Below are 24,163 nucleotides of genomic sequence, written 5' to 3'. Positions count from 1 at the left end.
CGTAAGAGCATAGGTAGTGTACAAGGAGCTGGTACAATGCATTGAAGGTGTAAATGTTGAGGGAAGTATCACGGTTGTTTGGCATCAGTCTGCCATAACACAAACCGTATATAGAGAATGCTGGAGATTGTCAGGGAATGTGCAGAGCGCTGAGGGGTGGGGAAGGGGCTAGTGGCCGCTGTGGGGAGGGATGAATTAAGAGTAAATAGTGAGATGAGGGGACATGACTCCCGTATTAGAGAGGGAGAGAAGGTGACAATAACAGACAAGCCTGCATGCTCCTCCTCTCACTAGCCTCCAACATATTTTAGATTCCGATAATTCTGTGACTCTCGCGCCCCCCCCTCACTCGGAACCAAATACGTAAGGGACTTAAAATGAAACGTTTGCTGTGGTTTAAGTGGTGGACCGCTCAAAGCTAAAATATCCCATTTAGAAGACCGGGAGCAAGGTTTCTTAGTTGAGGACATTCACAACATTTCAGAGGAAGTGCTAGAACTAAACATGGTGAGACAGGACTTACTGAGGTGAAGGCCAGGAGCTCTTCTTCAGTCAGCTTATGGATTGGGTTGTTTTTCTGGAAATCAGTGCTGCAAGACAGAGACATGACACACTAATGAACATGAAGTTATAAATCGGATACAAGCCCGTCTCCGCCTTCCCCCCTATTGATTGCAGTGTTCTCCCGTACATTGATGCTCCAACGTGATTTGTTTCCCTATCTATTGATTTATTAACAGTCAAGTGCTATTGTTCATTTCGTTGACGACCCATCAGTGCATTGGCCATTAGACAGAATTGCCTGTGCTATGATAGAAAGGGCTTTCATTGTCGAGTCTATGAGACCATTCATCTACAGGTAACTGCCAAAATAAAGGAATACAAAGTATATTGAAAGCAGGTGCTTCCATACAGGTGTGGTTCCTGAGTTAATTAAGCAATTAACACCCAATTATGCTTAGGGTCATGTATAAAAATGCCCAGTTGCCAATTATTTTGGCTACCATGGCTGGAAGAAGAGATCTCAAAGGAGCATGGGGGTTTAAAGGATGTGTGTGTGTGTGTGTGTGTGTGTCACCAGATCTCAACCCAATTGAAAACTGATGGGAGATTCTGGAGCGGCGCCTGATACAGCGGTTTCCACCACCATCAACAAAACACCAAATGAGGGAATTACTAGTGGAAGAATAGTGTTGCATCCCTCCAATAAAGTTCCAGACACAAGAATTTATGCCAAGGCGCATTGAAGCTGTTTTGGCGGCTCATGGGGATCCAACGCCCAACTATGACACTGTTGGTGTTTCCTTTATTTTGGCAGTTACATGCACATCACTGCACCGTCTGAGGGGCGATTGGTGTCAGAATAAATTGTGTTTGTTCTTTTTGATTAACAATTCAGAGTGGTTTTGCAATCCCGCAGCCATGTGCCTGCCTGGCCAATCAGCATTAGGCAGGTGGACAATACTCCCATGGGCACAACACACTGACCTAGACAAGGCAGAGGGCCAGAGAGTGGTTTACTCTCCTTCATTTTACTGATCTGAAAACACTAAATAAAAGCAATGTGGAGAATGGCTACCAAGAATTAGTTTTCACTTGTCAAGCAGCCATTTTAGACTACTGAGATGCACCCGTAAAAGGTAGAAAACCAAAGCCTGAATGGAAACTTCTGTGGCCAGCTACAAAACCAGAGCAGGTTTTGGCAGGAGGGGAGCAGTCAAGTTGGGGGTGTTAGGGGAGTCTGTTTTCCAGACCAAAGAGGACTTTGATTTCAGGAAAATTAGATTCAATAATAACCAGCAGTCCTTTACAAATTGTGTTTATTATTTTCCCACTTTAACATAGTTGAGCATAGTCTGCCAGGTGAGAGCTGTCCATCTCTCTCTGTGTGTGTGTGTGTGTGTGTGTGTGGAGTGACCTGTGGAAAAGCCACAGAGTTCGCAGGGTTCTCTTGGAACCCTTCAGTAGTACTAAATGAATACGGCCACTTAGAGGAATTTTTGACATGATAAATCACGTACCACACCAAACCAGCAAAAAATATTTACATATTTCATTCCTTTTGAACAGCTGTTATGGTTTCCTCTTCCACATTATTCGATTTAACCAAAGAAATCAAGCAATTTCACCTATTTAGTCCTTTGGTTGACTGAACTTTTATGATTACACTTACAATTTCTGAAAATGTAATGGTGCAGCGCCAAGTTCTATGATTAGAGTTTGTTTATTAAAAAAGGTACATTTACTCCCCAGTTATGAAGGACAGATCTTTAACGGACATTCTTCTTAAAACCTTTTAGAACAGTCATTGAATAATTGCAAACAGGAAAGATTCTGACTAACGGGGGATCTACAAACACGGATTTGATGACAGCATTATCATCCGTAATTGTTTTCTGGCACCAGGCATGTAGTCCACAGGTCCATTATGGGTAGGAGGTGGATGGAGAAAGGCAACAGTGGGTTTTGGCCAGGCTAGTGCAGTCATTCTGTGTAATGTCATACAGTATGTAGAGAAACCAATACCAGCCAGCGCCATTGACATCTAGTTCCTTCGTTTTTTTTACCGGCAGGTGGTTGTAGGGGGTGTGACTGGGAGTTGCCAGGCCCCCAGGAATGGCAGTAACCCAAGTCCAGGGAAGAGAAGGGATAATCCAGACTGGGTCACATTCCCAAAGCTCAGTCGAACGGCGTGAACTCGCTGATACACTACGCCTAGGAATGGTAGGGGAGAGCAGGAGCACAGGGCTGGAAGTGGTGGACTCCCAAAACTCTACACAAGTACAGTGTCAAGTATGTGAGTGCGAGCTTGTGTATACACTGGTGTGTGTGTAACTGTGTGTGATGAATGCACACGTTAATAGTATTGAATCTGTGCCGTTTGACTTGGTGCATAGATATGACCTTTTATCCTTTGCAACCTATCAAGTCAGAGGAATGGCAACAAAACTCAAAAAAGTATCGGGAGGAAAGTAATTTGATACAAACACGGCATCGGTGTGCTATATTAAGCTTATATATTGGAGTAGGGTTACAATGATTTTACCAACTTTCTCTCTTGCTTTTTCACCCCATGAAAAAGATGACCTGTTCACCAAAACATTGATATTCCACATTGAACCCAGTCAAAGATTACAGGCCAGACATTCAATCTGGCTATAATGGTTCCTCAACTAAAACAATCACCTTTACACTCTGCTATTTTCCCCTCTGGGATGTTTGACCAGATGCCGTTAAAGAGGGTGTGAGGATGTGTCAGTGTGTGTGCGCACGCAGCTGCAAACAAGCCTAAATGCTACCGTGCAGAATTGACTTTGACACATTTCGACCCACATTTCGACCCACTCCAGCCAAGACTAATTTCGCACACCATTGTTTTGTGGCTAATTCGCCTCTCCTTTCCACGGCTACACCCTAAACATGCACACAAATCCCTCTTGACAACAAAGTGATGTGGTTAGGGTCATTTGGAGGGTTGAAGAGTAGCAGGATACACATTGAGTGTTATGCAGGTACTGTAGGTGAAGTGTTAAAAACTGCTTTGAAAACCTCTCAGCAGTTCTGCATGGTCACTGGACCACAGAGAAAAGGGAGTTGTGGGAAGCATCCTTGGACATTCAGCAGACTAAAGGGGAAAACTCAAAAAGATAACATGTCAGCTATTCAAATCACAAAGGATGGTTTCTCTTACCCCAAAACTGCATGGCACAGAATTCCAGGGAGTTTAAGTAATTATTAACCATGGCGACAGGGGTTTTCGGGTCTATTATTGCGTTACAGATAAGCGGGAAGCTGGTGTGCTACCCCCTCACATGACCCACACCAATCCCCCTCCTGAGACCAGCGGTTAATCCATTTTCAACGATCAGTCAATCCATTTATATCGCAGCCCAGCGGAATTATGTTGGCTAATTATTCCACGCCTACAATTTAGTCACTTAACAGGCGCGAGGCGAGATGAAGACTTTTTAACCAGCCTTCTCACACATGCCCAATTAAAGAGCGACATCAAAATGTGGCCCCAGAGGATGACATGTAGCTGGGTTGGTTGTGTTCCCACAACATGTAGACTTACTCTGCACTATAGGGTCATTGAGCTCCTATGTGCCAGGAGTCTCCTCTAGATCCTAGCCCATTGAAGGGAGGGAAATGAAGGGACAAACTGCAGAAGGAAGTAGTGCTCTTTGATACGACTGTCTCTAGAGACGTACAGGGAATTTACAGAGATTGAATTTGTGAGGAGAAACAATTGTAACATTGATGAGGGCCAAGTGCTGAAGAGGAGTAACGAGTAACACCTGATACTCCCCCTTTGTCCAACCCAAGGCAGAGGTGTGGTTAATACAGCACACAGCCCTGAGGTTCACCCCTGGAGCAGATAGGAGGGGCAAAGCACCAGAGTACCAAAAGAGGACACAAAGCAGAAGGGGGGGACGTGTACCACCCACCATGCTCAGGGGGGAGGGGCCACCCCTATCACGCAACAGATATACAATGAGAGCTAATGAAGTTGGACCACAGTGTTCACTCTACAATAATCTCGTCCCCTCTCTTCATTTCATTTTCTTACCCTTCCTCCCTTCACTTTACCTACCCCCTTTCCCCTCCTTGTCCCTTCTTCCCTTTCTCCGGTTTACCCTTCTCTCACTCCACCTCCCCCCACCCATACCCTTCTTTGTCCCTTCCTGTGCCGCTCATGCTCTTGGCATCTGTCACAGTGAGCTTGGAGGAGAGGCGGAGAGTGAGAGCACTCCCTGAACTCTGAAATCCCTCTGACTCACTCCTAAGCAAAGAAAGAGACAGACAGAGGAGGAGAGTCTGCTGGCCTCACCATCGCCTCATTTTGACACCTCTCAGGAGGGGGAGAAAAGCATAGAAAACGCCAGGAGCAAGGACATCACTCTGTAGCAACCATATCAGATGGAGGCTTCGGAAAACAGATCCTAAATGGAACAAAAAAAAAAGCAACCTAAAAAGCATGAAAACCTGCAATGAAATGAAGCAATAGTAACAGTGATATACTGTTAAGAGCTGTCATAATCCAGTTAAATTATAAAAAGGCATCTATAAAAAGATTTTAACATTGCTGGTAAAGTTTAATAAAATTTATTACATTTGTTTGGAATAGGCCTCTCCCCTGTAGAGGGAGAGGCCTATTCCAAAAAGACTGAAAAACTATACTCGTAAAAAAGGCCCTTTGGCTGGGGCCCCGACAACCAGACTTTAAGAAAAAAAAAGGAATCTAACACGGGCAAGAAGGCAGACTAAAAACAGTTTATAATAAAGTGGTAGAACTAGCAGACCCCAGACACGCACACACACACACCATCTTTCCAGTCGGTGGAGCAGTGAAAACGGGGACAGAAGTTCGGCCCACTGTCGTCAATCACCGGGCCTCCCAGCGCACCCTAGAGAACAAAACTACCTCCTCTGTAGACCTTCACATGACCTCTCCATCCCATCCTATCCCTCGCCTGCCACTTGGGAGGCACATCTTTTTTACTGATCATGTTAGTGTCTGGTTTAAGTGTCTGGTTTAATAAATGGAAAACCTTGGCTAACCCTTCTCCTTGACTAAGCTTAAATATATTTCACTATATCAATGAGGAGGACGGATGACGGGGTTGCTTATGTATCACCGTTGAAGGATTGTGTTCGACAACCATCCTTATTTTAGCCCGACATCTTGATTGCTATTGGTGACGTAGATAATAGGTATGTTCATCATTTGATCCTTGTAGTGTCAATAAGGTTAACTGTATTCCACACAAAATGGCCTCCTAGCCCTTGACATCTAGTCTCACAATGGAACAGCCTTGATATTGACAATTGAGACTGTTAGTAACCTTTATTGAGCATTGGGGTTATATTCACTGAGCTGGCCGGAGTGTGATGTGTTTACATGTAGATGTCGTGTTCGTTCCTTGATGAATGACAAAGTACTTTTTATAACCAGATACTTCAGCTAGAATTACAACGATGTGTAGCCATCCAAGGCATACTATCAAAACCAACTGGGTGGGTGGTGCATTGCATTATGGGTAGTGTATGAACCTGGGTCTCCCAAAGGAGCAACCAATGTCTTAGATCGTGAGACCAAGAGGAAATTCCCTTTTGGTCCGAGGGCAGACACCGGTTTTTAAGTTCGCAGGCAGGGCTATCATCACGTGACCATCAGCAACCATGCTGACTCATATCCGTTACAGTGGCATAGTGTATTATAAGTTAATAAGACTAATCGACCACTTGACTATGCAATATTCAAAAACATACTATACTCTAGACCAGGGCTGTCAAACTAATGCTGTCCTGGGCACCGCATTTGGTCTTCAACGAGGTCCGGAGGGCCGCACTGAAAATATATTTCCTTGCTGTAAAAATATGCTAAAAATATATCCTTTTTTTTTACTCAAACCCCATCCGGCCTGGATGTTTGACAGCCCTGCTCTAAATTGACTAGAAGAGTCATGCCCATAGACACAAATCATAGTTATGATTTTGTGTTACTTATTTCTTGACTACTACTTTGAGTACTACGTTGAGTACTACTAGTCTAAGTGTAGATCGCTTAGGTGACTGACTTAACTAGTTCATAGAGTTTCGTCTTACCAGATTCCCAGGATTACGGCCTGCTCCTCACCGCTGAGGTCCGGCATCTGGTACTGTCCAGGCTCAGCAAGGTTGATCTGGTTCAACACAGTGTCATCACTGAGGTCATGGTCCTGTTGGGCCAAACACATACCAGACAGCTCAGCAAGGGGTTACTAGCACATCCTTCAAATAATAGCATATCATGACCGCAGGCAGGCAACCATAGAAAGGTAAGGCAGTCCTTTTAAGTGGTTCTCCACCGTCAGTGACTAAAAGTGATGGATTCATGGAGTTGGGAGTGAAAGTTGAGGCAGGGCTTTTTTTTGAGAGATTACTTTTCCAGGGGAGTGATGGCTATTTCCTCAGGTCAAAAAGCACTCCTCTCACACTTTCCCCCCTCGGACTCCTCTTTATCATCCTTAACTCTCTGCATCTCTAGGCTACTTTCCTCTTTTTTTGTCTTATGTAATTGGAATGTGGCTGGCCCATTTAGATTTGGTTCCAGGAGAAAAATCTAAACGTCTTGCTTCAAAAGAAAGAGTCTGCTACCATGCACAGCTTGTGAACACATGGATGCACTCACCCAACCACTCAAACATACCCCTAAAAAATATGTCAGATCTCATGATTACTGTGAACTGAAATCACAGTAAACAAAAGGGGATGCGTGTTTTGGCCAATTTCTTGACTTGTAAACAAGTCCAAGGCACACACAAGGCAAACACTGAAAAAGTCCAACAGCCCACCACCCAAATTATCTGGCCAGCATAAACACCCTGTAGGGTTTAACTGTCAGGAACACCCAGGAAAATGGCACCATCTTGAAGGGTTTGGAAGTCCAGAGTTCCTGGTTCCCTGTGGCCCTTGAAAAGAGGAAGCTAACGATGCCCTGCGTCACAGGCTGCACCTGTCCGCCAGGTGTCTGGGTCAGAATACACACCCATGGTTACACTCACACGGACCCACACTTAGGAAAACAAAGGTCAGCCCACCAAAGTAAGCCATCTACAGGATGGCTGACTGACTCAGTGGTTTTATCATGCATTCACCTGCATCCACTCCAGATATCACAGAGACAGTTAAATGTTCAAAACCAAAATAGTTGTTCCATTTGCTTTCCCCATTGTAATTCCCCCCTTCCCTGTGATGTTCTCCTAATCGTTTTACCCCCGTCTGCTTTCCCTCACCAGCTGATAAAAGAACCAGCCATCTGTGGCAAATCTGGAGCTTAATCCCAGATTGTCTTTTTGCATCAAGTGCCTCTACTATCTGCATTTCTGACTGAAACCCTCAATGGTGCATGACACGCAATGTTCCATAGGACAGAAAGAACACGTCACAATTCAAGAACCTGCTTTTGTTGAAGAATGAATCCTAATTCCTTTTTTGACTGACAAAGTGCTTTGTCTGCATATTACAACATAGACTTGGCAATTGATCAAAGTACACAGAAAGGTTGTGTCTACACTTAGTGCAAGCTATTACAGTAATACTGGGTGGGTACACTTGGTATTTCTTAAATACATTATCCAGAGTATTTGTACCATGCACATACCTCTCACGCAGTCATTGGTTCTTACATTTCATATACAGGGTTGGCATTCCTCATCTCAGATTGAAAGTAAGTATTTCATGGTATAAGAGTATTGTATGTTCATGCCACCATTTTCATGCCATTGAGAAGGTCTTATCTCAGAGGAAGACGGGGTCAATTGCTACTGGGGTCTCACCCGGCTGCCTATGTTGTGTGGTGCTATTTCTCTCCGTCTCTCCATTCCAGCCAGCCAGTGAGCTCTGGCTAATGGGGCTTGATTGAGCCCATTTACCCCCCCCCCCCTTAGCCTGTAATGAGAGCATTAGTGGTCTGAGAAGCAGAGCCCGGGAGCAAGCAGGATCCCCACCACAGACAGGAGGACGTAGGATCAGTCATTGTATGGAATGTCCAGTACTGTGTTAATTTCATCACCAAAATATTGACAGAAATTAGTCAAACACTTCTTTCAGTGGCAATTGAAGAGACAATAACTGACAAAAAAAAAAAAAAAAAAGACAAATATTTTTCATTTGGTTTGAGGAAAATGAGACTAAATTACTCAAATCTGACTAGTAAGTCGACAATATAAGAGTTGAATGATTGAGATCTTTTCAGTATTATTTGCAATTTGGCGGCAACAAATCATTGATGCAAATAAGAAACATGAAGTGGGTACTCTCCCAGTGGTAAAAGCTCCCGGTTGAAAAGAGGGACATGTTTGGAGCCACTTTACTTAGTGTAGACCGATTGCAACATTTCCATGGGAAATTACCTCAAGAGACATCTGTAAGCGCATCATCCCAATATATAGGTAGTCTAATAACAGATTGATAATGCTAGCAAGTAGTTTGCTACAACCTATCAGACCACTACTTATAACACTTTAAATTATAACTTTGATTACAATATACAGCGCATGACCAAAAGAATGTGGACACCTACTCGTCAAATCTTGTTCCAAAATCAAGGGCATTAATATGGAGTTGTTCCCCCTTTGCTGCTATAACAGCCTCCACTCATCTGGGAAGGCATTAATATGGAGTTGGTCCCCCCTTTGCTGCTATAACAGCCTCCACTCTTCTGGGAAGGCTTTCCACTAGATGTTGGAACATTGCTGCGTGGAATTGCTTCATTCAGCCACAAGGACATTAGTGAGGTTGGGCACTGATGTTGTGCGATCCCACACTGATCTCGACAAACCATTACTATATGGACCTCGCTTTGTGCACAGGGGCATTGTCATGCTGACACAGGAAAGGGCCTTCCCCAAACTGTTGCCGCAAAGTTGGAAGCACAGAATCATCTAGAATGCCATTGTATATTGTAGCGGTAGGATTCCCGTTACGGTTATGATCCCAGGCTGTTGCGAAGCCGGCCGCGACCTGGAGACCCATGAGGCGACGCACAGTTGGCCCAGCGTCATCCGGGTTAGGGGAGGGTTTGGCCAGCTGGAATGTACTTGTCCCACTGCGCTCCACCTACTCCTCTAGCGACTCCTGTGGCGAGCCGGGTTTAATTTTATTTATCTATTATTGAGCTCAAAAGCAAATATATTAAGACAAAAGATATTTGACACGGCTTTAAGATTCATGAGTCTTTGGATTAGGTTGCTTTATTATGAATGCCTGCTTGGACACGTTAGATGAAACAACGTATTTATTGAATAGCCCACCATCTCAGTAGTCTATTACACTGTCGAAAGCACTGAATGACTTCATAAGATGAATGACCAATTATATTGTGTGATGCTGTGGGGAAGGAAAGAAATGTGCGACCAAATCGTGGGCTGGTGACACCAACTCAAAAAGTTGGTGGCACTGGGGAAAATGTTAGTCTGGAGCCCTGTCAAAGGGTTTAATGTTTTTTTATCTGCTGCAGAGTAATGTGTTCTGCCAATTTGGCTGTTGGGAAGAGAATCATGCGATAGGATGTTATGCAGATAAATACGTTGGTAGGACAACGCTATGTACAGTTGAAGTCAGAAGTTTACATACACAAGTGGCCCACTGTTTGTCATTTTGACAGTAGATATTCAAGAGGACAATGAGTGAAGCCTCCACTTGAGAGTGTAGGTCAGCCTTCTTGACATACACACTTGACACACGCCAACTTACACACACACACCACTGGCAACAGGACCAGAGGGGCCGGTGGAGTCTGATTTAGTATAGGTACAAGCAGAACCCCAGCAGGATAGAAAAATGCAGATAGGATGAAATACGGGGGAAACCAAGACGGATCACAAGTTGAATACAGACCGGTCAGAGGGGCTAAACAAAATAAAATAACAGCCCCCTCTGCTTTCTCTCACCCTTCATTCCATCTGGAAAGTCTGCATGTTTCTGAGTGTGTCTGTGTGTGTGACATTCAGCAAACACCCTCCTTCACCTTTGTCCCTTGACATTGTTGGGTAGGGTAAAGCCCAATCCAGGGTCTCCAACACCCACCACGGGGCCCCTTGTGCTTGTGGAGGCCCTTTCCACTTGCCATACTTTTTAGTGTGTATATATAAGTGTGTGTGTGTGTGTGTGTGTGTGTGTGTGTGTGTGTGTGTGTGTGTGTGTGTGTGTGAACCCACTACGCCATGGGCCTCTAATAGGCACTTCATCATGGGGGGAGTGACACGGTTTGGGCCCAGGGTGAGAGTTAAACAGCTGGGCGCTGTCTGCCTCACCTCTGCTCTCCACTGCTGTGTGGCTCTACTGACTGGATATTTGATTGTTCTAGCAGGGAGAGACGGGGCTGAGATGATGACAGAGTCAGATGGATTAGATAGACAGCAGAAGAAAGCTTAGCCCCTGAAGTGTCAGCAGGTGACTGGCCCACATGCTTGGCTTGGAGAACGTCCCTGGACAGGAGTGTCAGATCATCGCGTGATGCTGCTGGATCATAAAACCACCATGTCCATGACAGAGCTGCCTGCTTTCTCTAATCTTCAAATCAATCTACTGGGCTCAGATGCTTCATCCTTGTGCACAGGTTAAAGGGTTCATGGTAAAAAATAGCTCAGGTCAGGGTAATACAGGGCAATAGTTATTCAATCAGCACTACATTCTAAGTAATAACCTCCATGCTGTACATCTCAGCAAAAATCAATTGAAAACAAAAATCAATATCGTTCATAAAAATTTAAAAAAACGCACTTCACGCGCTGCAGTTCGGGGCCCATTCAAAATGAGTATGGATTCAAGGATGAAGCCTAGACTGTACAGCACACTCCACTGGCTTCTAGTCGAAGCTTGCATCATCTTCAAGACCCTGGTGCTTGCCTACCGAGCAGCAAGGGGTTACTGCCCCTCCTTACCTTCAGGCTATTGTCAAACACTACATCTCAACCAAAGCACTCCGTTCCACCAACTTTGGTCTCTTGCTCTCCCTCCCCTACGCACAACCCAGTCAAAGCTCTCCTCTGTCCTGGCATCCCAATGGTGGAACAAGCTTCACCCTAAAGTCAGGACAGGAGAATCCCTGCCCATCTTCCAAAAACATTTAAAGAGCATCTTAAATACCTCGCCGCCATTGGACTCACCATCTCGACGGACGAATCTGAGTTTGGCGGATGCCTGGTGAACGCTACCTGTCAGTATGACAATGCCCCCGTGCACAAAGCAAGGTCCATACAGAAATGGTTTGTCGAAATCGGCGAGGAAGAACTTGACTGGCCTGCACAGAGCCCTGACCTCAACCCCATCGAACACTTTTGTGATGAATTGGACCGCCGACTGCTAGCCAGGCCTCACTAATGCTAGTGGCTGAATGGGGATTCCATTGCAATGTTCCAACATCTAGTGGAAAGCCTTCCCAGGAGAGTGGAGGCTGTTATAGCAGCAAAGGGGGGAACAACTCCATATTAATGCCCATGATTTTGGAATGAGATGTTCGATGAGCAAGTGTCCACACACTTTTGGTCATGTACTGTATCTTAAGATGAACTCACTAATTGTAAACTGCTCTGGATAAGAGTGTCTGCTAAATTACTAAAATCTCAAATGTACAGTATAGCAATAGAATGCCTACCCGGATCACATATCTGTGTAACCATACTATGTAGCTTCACAATTCATCTAATTTAGAACAGAGAACTTGAGCAAATCTGTGGCGAGAGGAGTCTCCTCAGATCATGAAGCCTGGGGTTGAGGTGCATTGCAGTGGTGAGCAGAGTGGATATGGAGTATCAGGTAGGGGTAAGTGTGTGTGTGTGTGAGACAGAGAGTCAGTGGGTCTGGGGTCTGACTCATGCAGAGCTGACAGGCGCGCATAGTGCAGCTTGTTTCCACTCTCTCGGGTCCTTTGGGTACGTGGCTCTTTCCTGCACCGACAGCCACTCCACGGGCGTGCTGGCCAATCACCTAGCATCCTGTCGTCACTAGAGCCCGACCGATAAATAGGTTGACTGATATCAGCAGATACTAGCCTTGCACAGAAATATTTGTTATTATATACAGTACATAGAATAAACAAATATGTTTGCTCATTTGCAGTAATTTTTTGATTTGTTCAACAAGCTGCTCATTGAACATCATTCAGACCGTAAGTCACAACGTGAGAGGGTAGGCATGGCGGTTTGACGCCGAGTAGCTTGCCACAGCCAGCGACAGCGTATTTCAATAAGTAAATAATAAAGTACACTTCACCAAGCCAGCAGCCCTGTACTAATCACATGCTTACTTAACATTAGCTGGCTAGCCAGCAATGTAGTTAGGCTTTGTCTAGCCAGTAAGGTAGTTAGCCTAGCTAGCAAGCAAACTGTGTTTCTTATGTGCCGACACTGGACTGGAGCCAACGTGAACTCATCCTTGATAAAAAAAATAACACCGTTACTGTCTGGGCCTATTATGTTAGTGGGCTTATTTGTTTTTTCCCCAAAATACACAATCTGCAAAAAGACAGACAGTTGGTGTAGATCTTTGTATTTATTTATTTTTATTTAACCTTTATTTAACCAGGTAGGCAAATTGAGAACACGTTCTCATTTACAATTGCGACCTGGCCAAGATAAAGCAAAGCAGTTCGACACATACAACAACACATAGTTACACATGGAGTAAAACAAACATATAGTCAATGATACAGTGAAAAAAAAAAAAAAGTCTATATACAATGTGAGCAAGTGAGGTGAGATAAGGGAGGTGAAGGCAAACAAATATATGTATAAATAAATAAAAATATAAAAAGGCCATGGTGGCGAAGTAAATACAACACAGCAAGTAAAATAAAAACTAAAAACACTGGAATGGTTGGTTTGCAGTGGAAGAAAGCGCAAAGTAGAGACAGAAATAATGGGGTGCAAAGGAGCAAAATAAATAAATAAATACAGTAGGTAAAGAGGTAGTTGTTTGGGCTAAATTATAGATGGGCTATGTACAGGTGCAGTAATCTATGAGCTGCTCTGACAGCTGGTGCTTAAAGCTAGTGAGGGAGATAAGTGTTTCCAGTTTCAGAGATTTTTGTAGTTCGTTCCAGTCATTGGCAGCAGAGAACTGGAAGGAGAGGCGGCCAAAGGAAGAATTGGTTTTGGGGGTGACCAGAGAGATAAACCTGCTGGAGCGCGTGCTACAGGTAGGTGTTGCTATGGTGACCAGCGAGCTGAGATAAGGGGGGACTTTACCTAGCAGGGTCTTGTAGATGACCTGGAACCAGTGGGTTTGGCGACGAGTATGAAGCGAGGGCCAGCCAACGAGAGTGTACAGGTCGCAGTGGTGGGTAGTATATGGGGCTTTGGTGACAAAACGGATGGCACTGTGATAGACTGCATCCAATTTATTGAGTAGGGTTTTGGAGGCTATTTTGTAAATGACATCACCGAAGTCGAGGATTGGTAGGATGGTCAGTTTTACAAGGGTATGTTTGGCAGCATGAGTGAAGGATGCTTTGTTGCGGAATAGGAAGCCAATTCTAGATTTAACTTTGGATTGGAGATGTTTGATGTGAGTCTGGAAGGAGAGTTTACAGTCTAACCAGACACCTAGGTATTTGTAGTTGTCCACATATTCTAAGTCAGAGCCGTCCAGAGTAGTGATGTTGGACAGGCGGGCAGGTGCAGGCAGCGATCGGTTGAAGAGCATGCATTTAGTTTTACTTGTATTTAAGAGCAATTGGAGGCCACGGAAGGAGAGTTGTACGGCATTGAAGCTCGCCTGGAGGGTTGTTAACACGGTGTCAAAAGAAGGGCCAGAAGTATACAGAATAGTGTCGTCTGCGTAGAGGTGGATCAGAGAATCACCAGCAGCAAGAGCGACATCATTGATGTATACAGAGAAGTACACTTCTCTGATCTATGATTCAGACCATGTGTTTGCATTCATGAGAAAACATTTTCGTAATTAACAGCTAGCGTGTATTTGCCGGAACAATCTTTCATTGCGGGGTTGCCATAAAGTGTTTCTTTACATGACATTTGATTGTTGTAAAGCACTGTAGGCAATCTACTCAATACAAATGCTGATGCTGACATCTAGTGTTGACATTACAAACGGCATGTTACTGCATTTCACTGCATAGTTTGAACTTGAACAGCGCAGTTGCAGATTTACTTTGAGACAGTTTAATTCATTCAGTCCTTGTGTATTAGTGTTCTTGTAGCGCTTCAGCACAAAACCTAATGCATTCTTCTAGAAAAATATTTAAGTTGTACCTAACATGGAAAACTGAACAAGTGTTTTGTATTTAGAGGATATGATTACTTTTTGGTGGTCATCACATAATCACAAATAAAATAATGTAATTTTACATATTTAGTTAAGAAATCATAATTTAGTGCATCTGTTAATCTTCGGAAAACAATGTGTAAAAAATAAATAATTCATTCCACCTCAAAAAAATAAAAAAAACATTGACTGCGGGGATGGAAATTACAGTCAATTTTGCTGCCAACAAAACTGACCGTCATTAACCGGTCAACAAACGTTAAAAAAATAATAATAATTTGAAACAGTAAAATTACGTGACCAACTGAAAATACTATCAGAAGTCTGTATATAATGACGAGATGCTTATGTTTCCGCCCTAACAACGGGAGTCGTCCCAAGGCGAGAAGGCAGGCGACAAGCTTAGGCCCTGAATAAGCCCATAGTAAAGCATTGTACAGATTTTGCCGAGTGAAACATCTCGCTTCTTCCTCTGATACCATGCATGCATACAAGGACCAGACATTTTTCATTAAGAACTTAATGGAAACATGCAACAATAGCAAGCCTATCGTCTTACAGTCAAAAGACCGTAGCCTATTATTAAACATGCAACTCCAGTAATTTTCAAACATTTGCCAAAATGCAATTTGCGGAAAACAGTCCTAAACAGAGCACCTCATGTGAGCAGTTCCATATGTGACAGATGAAAATCTCCATTAGAAACTTAGAGGGGGAATATAATAGCAGCTACAATAATAGGTTGCTAATATGACTAGGATTGTCACTTTGGCCTATGGACAATGAAAGATAGTTGATATGAAAACCAATGGAACAATGGCATGAGGAAGTCTTTATAAAATAATTGCCTCCACGTTCCTACGGATGGATTTTCGCATGGCTACTTTTGAAGCCAGGTAAAACATGCCTCATGATTTGAAGTAAAGTAAAACGTTCAGGTTTCAAACAATTATATCGCTTCAATCTACCATTACAAAGTGGTGGGTGACACGCTGATAGTCAACCGTAGGCAGGCTATAGCCTACGCATCCGAGTGGCGAATGGGAGGCGTGCTTTACGAGTAGAGATTGGGGGAAAATAGCTCCTTTTTAATCGTGGCAACCAACATTTGTAACAAGATTGCATTTAGAATTTTCATTTCTTGCTCAGTGACTAGGCTTACAAAAGCAGATTTCACTCCAGTAACCTACAGGCTTCATGAGTAGCCACTCTCGCGCTGTCTGACAGGTGGTAGGCCATTCTGCTCCTCAAACTAGGCTCTGTACACACTGGCCAATTTAATTCCACCAAATTATGCAAATTAACCTATAGACCGATAAGCATAAACGGTCAAATGTATTTTCGGCAGCTAACCGATTAACATCCCTAATCGGCAGATATATCTGTAAATCACTGACTTTTGCCTAACTAAAAATCAGTAAGAGACCCAAAAATCCTATATCGTTGGCCTCTAGTCGTCATCCTTCATTCAGTGACATCATAGCACTGTACCCCATGTTCAGTGAGCCACAAAATGGAGGGAATCGCAACATATCCCAGTTCTGTACTGCACACCCCATCCATGGGATATGCATAAATCAGTAAAATGGTAGAAACCTAAGGGTAGTACTAATGGTAACTGGAACATTCTCAGTGCTGTGAGTCTGAGGGCAAGGTCATTATCCAATGAAGGGAAAGTAATGTGGTTGCTGGTAACATGCCATAAAATAATATTAAAAAGTTTCAAAACAAAACAGAGGTATCTAGGGATCTGACTTGAGTGGCTTGAGGAATGGGTCTCCTGAAAATAGCCCACAAAAAACCTGTCCTCCCTCTCCGCCAAGCCAAAGGCAAGCTCGGCATGGACACTGGCTACGCCTGACCTGACAAATGAGGCCGAACAGCCGTTCTAGAATGCAATAAACCCACCCCCCACCGACTTCTCACTGAGGAAAGACAGAGAATGGGAATTCTCCCTGCAGTCACTTTCGTCCTGATTTTCCAAGGCCTCCATCACTACAGAATATCACATCAGTTATTGAGGGGTGGAGATCCCCCTCTGCTGTTGACACTGAGTATCACACTGGATTTGCCGCCCAAAGTGAGCGAGGGTGAAGGTGAAAGGTGTAGAGTGCTTACCTTGGGCAGGCTGGCCAGTGGGGTGGGGGAGAGGGTCAGCTCACTGTCTGGCTCAGGGGCTGGGATGTCTTCCTTACGCTTGACATCCAGGATCAGCTGGGCAAGGAAGTTCTGCTGGAAGCGAGTCCGTTTGCCCAGAGCACCTGCATGAAGCGAAGACCTCATCCAATTACCATGTTACACATACACTTCCCTGACCAAAACTGTAGGCCTTCTAAAACAGTCAAGCTGTTACTGTATGTTGAGACCGGTCCAAGCCTACTGTACCTACCTATCATGTTCATATCTAGGCCAGAGAGTTCCTTGGCCCGTTGAAAGTGCTCCTTGGCTGGGTTGTACTCATAGTAGGTCAGAGACGTGTAGCCACATTCCAGGTGGAACTGGATGGACAGGTTCCGGAGGGTTCCCTCAGAGAACAGAGACTCATACTTCATTACTGCAAAGAAGATGAGGTAAAAGGATGAGAAGATGACCTATTTCAGTTAAACGTAGAATCATTTGCATAGATTTAATAAGCTATTATCAGTTGAGAGTAAAAATAAATAAATACAAATAAGTTTTTCACATCTTTCAAGTTCTCAAAACCTACCACCCCACATCGTATTTTAGCACCAAAAGACGGCACATCTCATCTACTCCTAAAACTCCATTGAAGACCATCCAGAGGTCAATAAGAGCTCAGTGCACCTGCAGACCATTACCATGAGGCCATTGGTCGGCAACACAGAGCGAGAGAGACCTTGAGGAGACACATTAAAAGAGACAAATGGACAGCGGAGGAGAGAAAAGGTGTTTTGGCTTCGTCCTATCAGTTTAGTCTCGTTCAAGGCCGTGCGCGGTGTGGAAATTATCCCTGGCTCCTAATGTGTATAATTCATGACGCCACGTACCCTCGCGTTCCCCCATTCAACATTTATGAGGCAGCCCGGGCCCATGCCAGAGAGATTTACTCTGCGCCTTGTGTGTCACCTTCACTGCAGCTATTTCACACCGGGAAATGAGCTTCCTGGGCTGTTGTGACATGTGCAACGGGAGGGGGCACTTTTGTAAGGATAAAATAACACCACAACAGCCGTGTTGGGTTAGAGCTGCTACACCTTGACGGACGGTAGTTAAGACGATGACAAAGGAACAGAGGGGGATGAAAGAAAAGGTGTAAGTCCTTACCCAATTTCAAATTTGGATAGGAGAAAACGAACAGTGTGAAAAGGTGTCGTGACCAATCCCTTTGCATTGCTAGGTTGCCAGGGAGCATGGGATCTGCTCTGAAACAAACATCCTTGACAGAGCACAATATTCGGATCAGGTAATACTGTACCTCCCCACCCATTTCACTCAAAACGTTTTCTATTTCATACCTACTGATCACGACCCTTGCTGCATGACATCGCAAGCAACCACATACCATTAGCACGGGCCAACACAGGACAAATGAGCATATACCTTTACGGGTTTACTGCTAATCCTTTTATTAGGTGTCTGTTATTTGGGCATTGTTAGAATAAACACTGACTGATTTATTAATTCTCCCGAAATGTTATTGTAGGGTGAAAGAGGCCAAAAAGAGACCACAATAACAGTCAGTGTTGAAATAATGTACATTATTGTATCCGATCCTCAGTGTCAACTCAAAACCAACAGCAAAGCGTATGAGAGAAAGAAAACGGATTGTAAAAATCCCCTTTCCAATCTGCATGCCTTTCACACCTCAGAGCTCACAGAGCAGTAAAAGGGATTGTGTGGTCTTTCACTGGCTGCACCTCCGGAATTTGGATTGGCTGTTTGTTTCATAGCCTCTAGAGCCACGCCACCCTTCATACTCACCCGACACACACACACACACAACCCCCCACAACAACAAAAAAGTGAACTCACGTTTAAAGCAGAGGTCAACTATAATTAAGCAGAACAATCTTAAACCGTGGTCTGCTACTACTGACCTAGTGGCAGGTCTATACAATAGGATAAACCAATGGGCAAACAAGTGGACTTAATGAGCTCAAACCACCCTGAAACGAAGGGAAGGTGAAACAGAAAATGGTGTTTCAAGGGGGATTCCCTTCCGTCTCAGTCCCACTATTTCTTAAATTTGATATGCTGCCCTTCAGTCCCTTGACCTTTTGGCCCTGATGGAGACATGGATCACCCCAGAGAACACTGCTACTCCAGCTGCTCTTTCCTCATCTGACTATGTTTTCTCTCATAGTCAAAGAGCATCAGGCCGTCGCGGTGGTGGCACAGGGCTACTCATTTCTCCTAACTGGAGATTCTCTCACCTGTCCATCTGCTCATTGAATTCCATGCCGTCAATGTCACTTGTACGCTCAAGCTTAATATTGTTGTCATCTATCGCCCACCAGGTGCCCTTGGAGAGTTACTCAATAAGCTTGACTCCTTGATACACTCAACTCATATCTCATACGTTGGTCCACCACCTCATGATCAACCTCGACAACACGCTGCTCTTCCTCTCGTGGAAGGCCTACCCGCTAAAAAACCTCTCCGTCACAGTTGACAACTCCACAATGTCGCCCTCCAAGTGTGCAAAGAACCTTGGCGTGACCCTGGACAACACACTGTTGTTCTCTGCAAACATCAAAGCAGTGACTCGATCCTGCAGGTTCATGCTCCACAACATCCGTAGAGCATGACCCTACCTCACACAGGAAGCGGCAAAGGTCCTAATCCAGGCACTCGCCATGTCCCATCTGGACTACTGCAACTAGCTGTTGGCTGGGCTCCCCGCTTGTGCCATCTTGCAGCCCGCCTGGTTTCAACCTTCCCATGTTCTCCCATGTCACCCCGTTCCTCCGCACACTCCTGACTTCCAGTCGAAGCACGCATCCACTACAAGATCATGGTGCTTACCTATGGAGCAGCAATGTGAACTGCCCCTCCCTTCAGGCTATGCTCAAACCCTACACCCCAACCCGAGGACTCCGTTCTGCTACCTCTGTTCTCTTGGCCCTCGCACCCCTACGGGAGGGCAGCTCCCGCTCAGCCCAGTTCAAGCTCTTCTCAGTCCTGGCACCACACTGGTGGAAACAGCTTTCCCCTGAAGCTAGGACAGCAGAGTCCCTGCCCAAAAAGCCCTACCTCTTCAAAGAGTATCTTAAATAATCCCCCTCACCTAGACCCCCGAGAGAGAAAAAATAAGAAGAAAAAAATCACTTACCAACAGAATTTATCCCCCCCTTCCTAGCTTTGACTTTGCTGATAACTACTTTGAGGAAAAGTGTACTTACTATGCCTGTGATATGTGGTTGTCTCACCTACACTACATGACCAAAAGTGTGTGGACACCTGCTCATTTAACATCTCATTCCAAAACCATGGGCATTAATATGGAGATGGTCCCCTATTTGCTGCTATCAGCCTTCACTCTTCTGGGAAGGTTTTCCACTAGATGTCGGAACATTGGAGCGGGGACTTGCTTCCATTCAGCCACAAGAGCATATGTGAGGTCAGGCTCAAGGTCGGCGTTCCAATTCATCCCAAAGGTGTTCGATGGGGTTGAGGTTCTTCCACACAGAGTTATTCAAACCATTTCTGTATGGTGCACATGGCCATTGTGCACGTGGGCATTGCTGAAATAGGAAAGGTCCTTCCCCAAACTGTTGCCACAAAGCTGGAAGCACAGAATAATCTAGAATGTCATTGTATGCTGTAGCGTTAAGATTCCCCTTCACTGGAACTGAGGGGCCTAGCCCGAACCATGAACAGGCCCAGATTATTATTCCTCCTCCACCAAACTTCAAAGTTGGCACTGCATTCGGGCAGGTAGCGTAGACCTGGCATCCGCCAAACCCTGAATCGTCCGTCGGACTGCCAGATGAAGGCCTTGCGCATGGTGATCTTAGGCTTTTTGGCAAGCTGCTCGGCCATGGAAACCCATTTCATGAACCTCCCGACGAACAGTTCTTGTGCTGATGTTGCTTCCAGAGGCAGTTTGGAACTCGGTAGTGAGTGTTGCAACCGAGGACAGATGATTTTTACGCACTACACTCTTCAGCACTCAGAGATCCCATTCTGTGAGCTTGTGGCCTACCACTTCGCGGCTGAGCCATTGTTGTGCCTAGACGTTTCCATTTCACAATAACATCACTTACAGTTGACCGGGCAGCTCTAGCAGGGCAGAAATTTGACGTACTGACTTGTTGGAAAGATGCCATCCTATGACGGTGCCACGTTGAAAGTCACTGAGCTCTTCAGTACGGGTCATTCTACTGCCAATGTTTATCTATGGCGATTACATGGCTGTGTGCTCGATTTTATACACCTGTCTGCAACGGGTGTGGCTGAAATATCCATATCCACTCATTTGAAGAGGTGTCCACATAGCTACACTATATATACACAAAGGTATTTCAAGATGAATGCACTAACTAAGTCCCTCTGGATAAGAGCGTCTGCTAAATGACTGAAATGTCAGGTGTAGTAAGAGGGGAAAACTCTGTTGTGCACCCTGGCTAAACCAATTAATCAACGACATACTCCTTTATACATAAACAATAGATAATATGTCATGTGTTTCACCAGTGATTTGTTGCCCACCACTGCAGTGAAAGTGAGTGTGAAGGACAGAGCAGTCAATATACCCACCACAGAGGGCAAAAGGGAATAGCACAACCAAGCCAAGTGATTTCTTCACAGTTCACACAACCACAACATTGGGGGCTTTGGGCACTCAATCTGTCAACAGCGGTAGGTACAAAGCGCAGGAGAACCAGCACCTGTGTTTGTGTCACATGTTTTAGGTGTCAGGTCTTTTAGTCATGCTCAATCAACCATCACTTGGGAGAATACAGAGGACCTGGATATTTATAAGATGCACTATGACCATTAGCAAACGTCTCAGTGAACAATTTTTTATAAAAATGTATGGTGAAAAGCCAAAATTCTTCCATGTTACTATAATTCACAATATGGCGGTACATAATTCCATTTGTGAGAGCAAATATTGTGATAGATTGCTTTCAGAATCTGACATCCCCTTATGTGAAAACCTCAGCAGAGCTGCTCACAGGCAAACATAACATTTCCCTAACATTAAAGCAATGTGTTTGGCAGCAGGACTGGCATCAGCAACTCCCTCCTGGGTGCAGTGGCCCAGCAGCAGTGACAGGTTGGCCGCGGCGCCTGGCGACCTCTCAAACTGGAGCAGATTTCAACCCTAGCTGTGTTGATGCATAGACCTGGCTGGGCACTGAAGGTGTCAGCGCAGCAGGTTTTTTCACACAACCCCAGCCACTGTGTTCATCTGCTGTTTTCCTTCTTTCCTTGATTGTGCCGGAACATTGAGCGCATATAGACAAGACGTTAGGACAGTGTCTTGTGTCAGACATGGAAAACAGACTTCTATGACGGTCAAACTGACAGGATGTATCACACTGCCTGCGTATCCCAATACTCTGCTACTCACTACAAGAGCCAGTGCTATATTCAGTACCAGTGCCTCTTCTCATCCACCATTATCATAACTCCATGCGGGAGAGGTGGGGGATTGCTGCAGTGTGCCAACCTAAAAATGCTAGTACCATTCTCCTCAATACCACTGCCCTAGGCTCTCTAGGGCTACCTCCCATTGTTGAGGAAATTAGGGCTTTCGCTGCACTGCTCACAATAGCCATTGAGGGGGCGGGCTGCCTGGCACCAGTACCAATGTTTAGATGCCCCACTCCCACTAGCATGCCCTGGTGCCTCAGCCCACACAGAGTCCTCGGGGCAGGCTGAGGCAGGGCTGATCCATCTTGCTGGCGTCTCTCCTAGGTTCTGATTAGATCAGAGCCAGACTGGAGTTCCACAGGCAGGCTGACTGACTTCATCCTTCAGGTGGGGGAGAGAGCGACTTCAACGCAGCTGATGTTTCCCTCCTCCGCCTACCCAATTACCTCACTCCCTCCCTTCCATGTCCCTGTCAGTATGAGTCATACAGCGGCGGTCAGGCTTCTCAGTAGTCAAACAGGAGTTTTCATGCAAATGCAGGTCCTAATACAGAGGGAAACACAGAAGTCATATATGGATACTGTAGATACAGGTATTATCCTCAACCCAAACCAGCTCTGTAGAATGCGGCCAACAACTGGCTTGGATTTACAGCGATGTAGCTACCAAGGTTGAAAGGTAATAATGGATCATGCTGATATAACCATGCAGTGCATATCTGCATGTGCCTCTCTGCCTGTGATTCAGAGGCGTGACATCTCAGAGTTCCATCTGTAGCAGGGATTGAATATGTTCCATTTGTCGCTCCATTTGCATTCCTCAACTTGTTTGTCTACCCCCCTCTTCATTTCTACTCTTCCCGCCATCTTTCCCTATCCCTCTCTCCGCCCAGTTAAGTGTTGAGCGGGAGGACAGATGCCATGGCTCCTTTTCCAGGACTAAGGATGGGGCTTGTCGCCGCCTCTCCCAAGAGCAGGCCAACTTAGGTGAACCACTTTCCCAGATGCCCCCTTAAAGCTAGACGAATGTCTCTCCCTGTTGCCCCAGGTGGAAAACCCAGCACCTCCAACCACACTTAACAAATCACACAGATTCCACTCAACACAGAGGCCCTCGGTCCCTGCAGCTAGATAAAATAACCTTCCCAGTTGAAAGAAATTGTCAGTCTAAGTCCTCAAAATAGGCAAGTTCCAAAACATAGGCTATAATGAAATAACCCTGTGCCCTTCAACATCATTCGTTATTAAGTTACATTTAGGGAATACTATCATTTCAAAGGTCAAGTAGGCCTATTACTTAATTGATGTGAATAGACCAATGTGTACTATATCAGGATAAATGAAGAACAGGTGTGTTTTCTGCATTGAACAAATTATCAGTTCGTCAATTTAATGAACATTTGACATTTGCATTTTGGAAATAATAGAGAGGCTATTTCTAAAGCCATTACTAGGACTTATTCTTCGGGATCGGTGTCACGTCCACGGGACGGTTGAGCTAACGTAGGCTAATGCAATTAGCTTGAGAACTTCCTAGGACCAAGACATATCTGATATTGGCAGAAATCTTAAATTCTTGTTATCTAACTGCACTGTCCAACTTAGTGGGTTTTACAGTGAAAGAATACCATACTATTGTGTGAGGAGAGTGCACAGTTTTGAACATAAAGTTATTAATAAACAAATTAGGCACATTTGGGCAGTCTTGATACAACATTTTGAAAAGAAATTCAATGGTCCATTGAATCAGTTTAAAACTTTGCACGTACACTGCTGCCATCTAGTGGTCAAAATCTAAATTGCACCTGGGCTGGAATAATACATTATGG

The 24,163-nt window shown here is 44.8% G+C and overlaps 1 protein-coding gene across 1 annotated transcript in view; it reads right to left on the bottom strand.

The window, feature by feature from the left end:
* The window catches only part of ttc27 (tetratricopeptide repeat domain 27), a 126,810-nt gene that overhangs the window by 69,651 nt on the left and 32,996 nt on the right, over window positions 1-24,163 (bottom strand). Inside the window, exons 6-9 of the mRNA XM_071379541.1 lie at window positions 17,162-17,326; window positions 16,891-17,033; window positions 6,610-6,722; window positions 524-590 (exon numbers count right to left, since the gene is read on the bottom strand). Of these exons, the coding sequence (XP_071235642.1) occupies window positions 524-590; window positions 6,610-6,722; window positions 16,891-17,033; window positions 17,162-17,326 (488 nt within the window). The remainder of the gene's footprint in view (window positions 1-523; window positions 591-6,609; window positions 6,723-16,890; window positions 17,034-17,161; window positions 17,327-24,163) is intronic.

The sequence above is a fragment of the Salvelinus alpinus genome, chromosome 32 (assembly GCF_045679555.1).
Source record: "Salvelinus alpinus chromosome 32, SLU_Salpinus.1, whole genome shotgun sequence".
In the NCBI taxonomy this organism is placed as follows: Eukaryota; Metazoa; Chordata; class Actinopteri; order Salmoniformes; family Salmonidae; genus Salvelinus; species Salvelinus alpinus.
The sequence above is the reverse complement of the archived record's forward strand: the minus strand, read 5'-3'. Positions and strand labels throughout refer to the sequence as shown.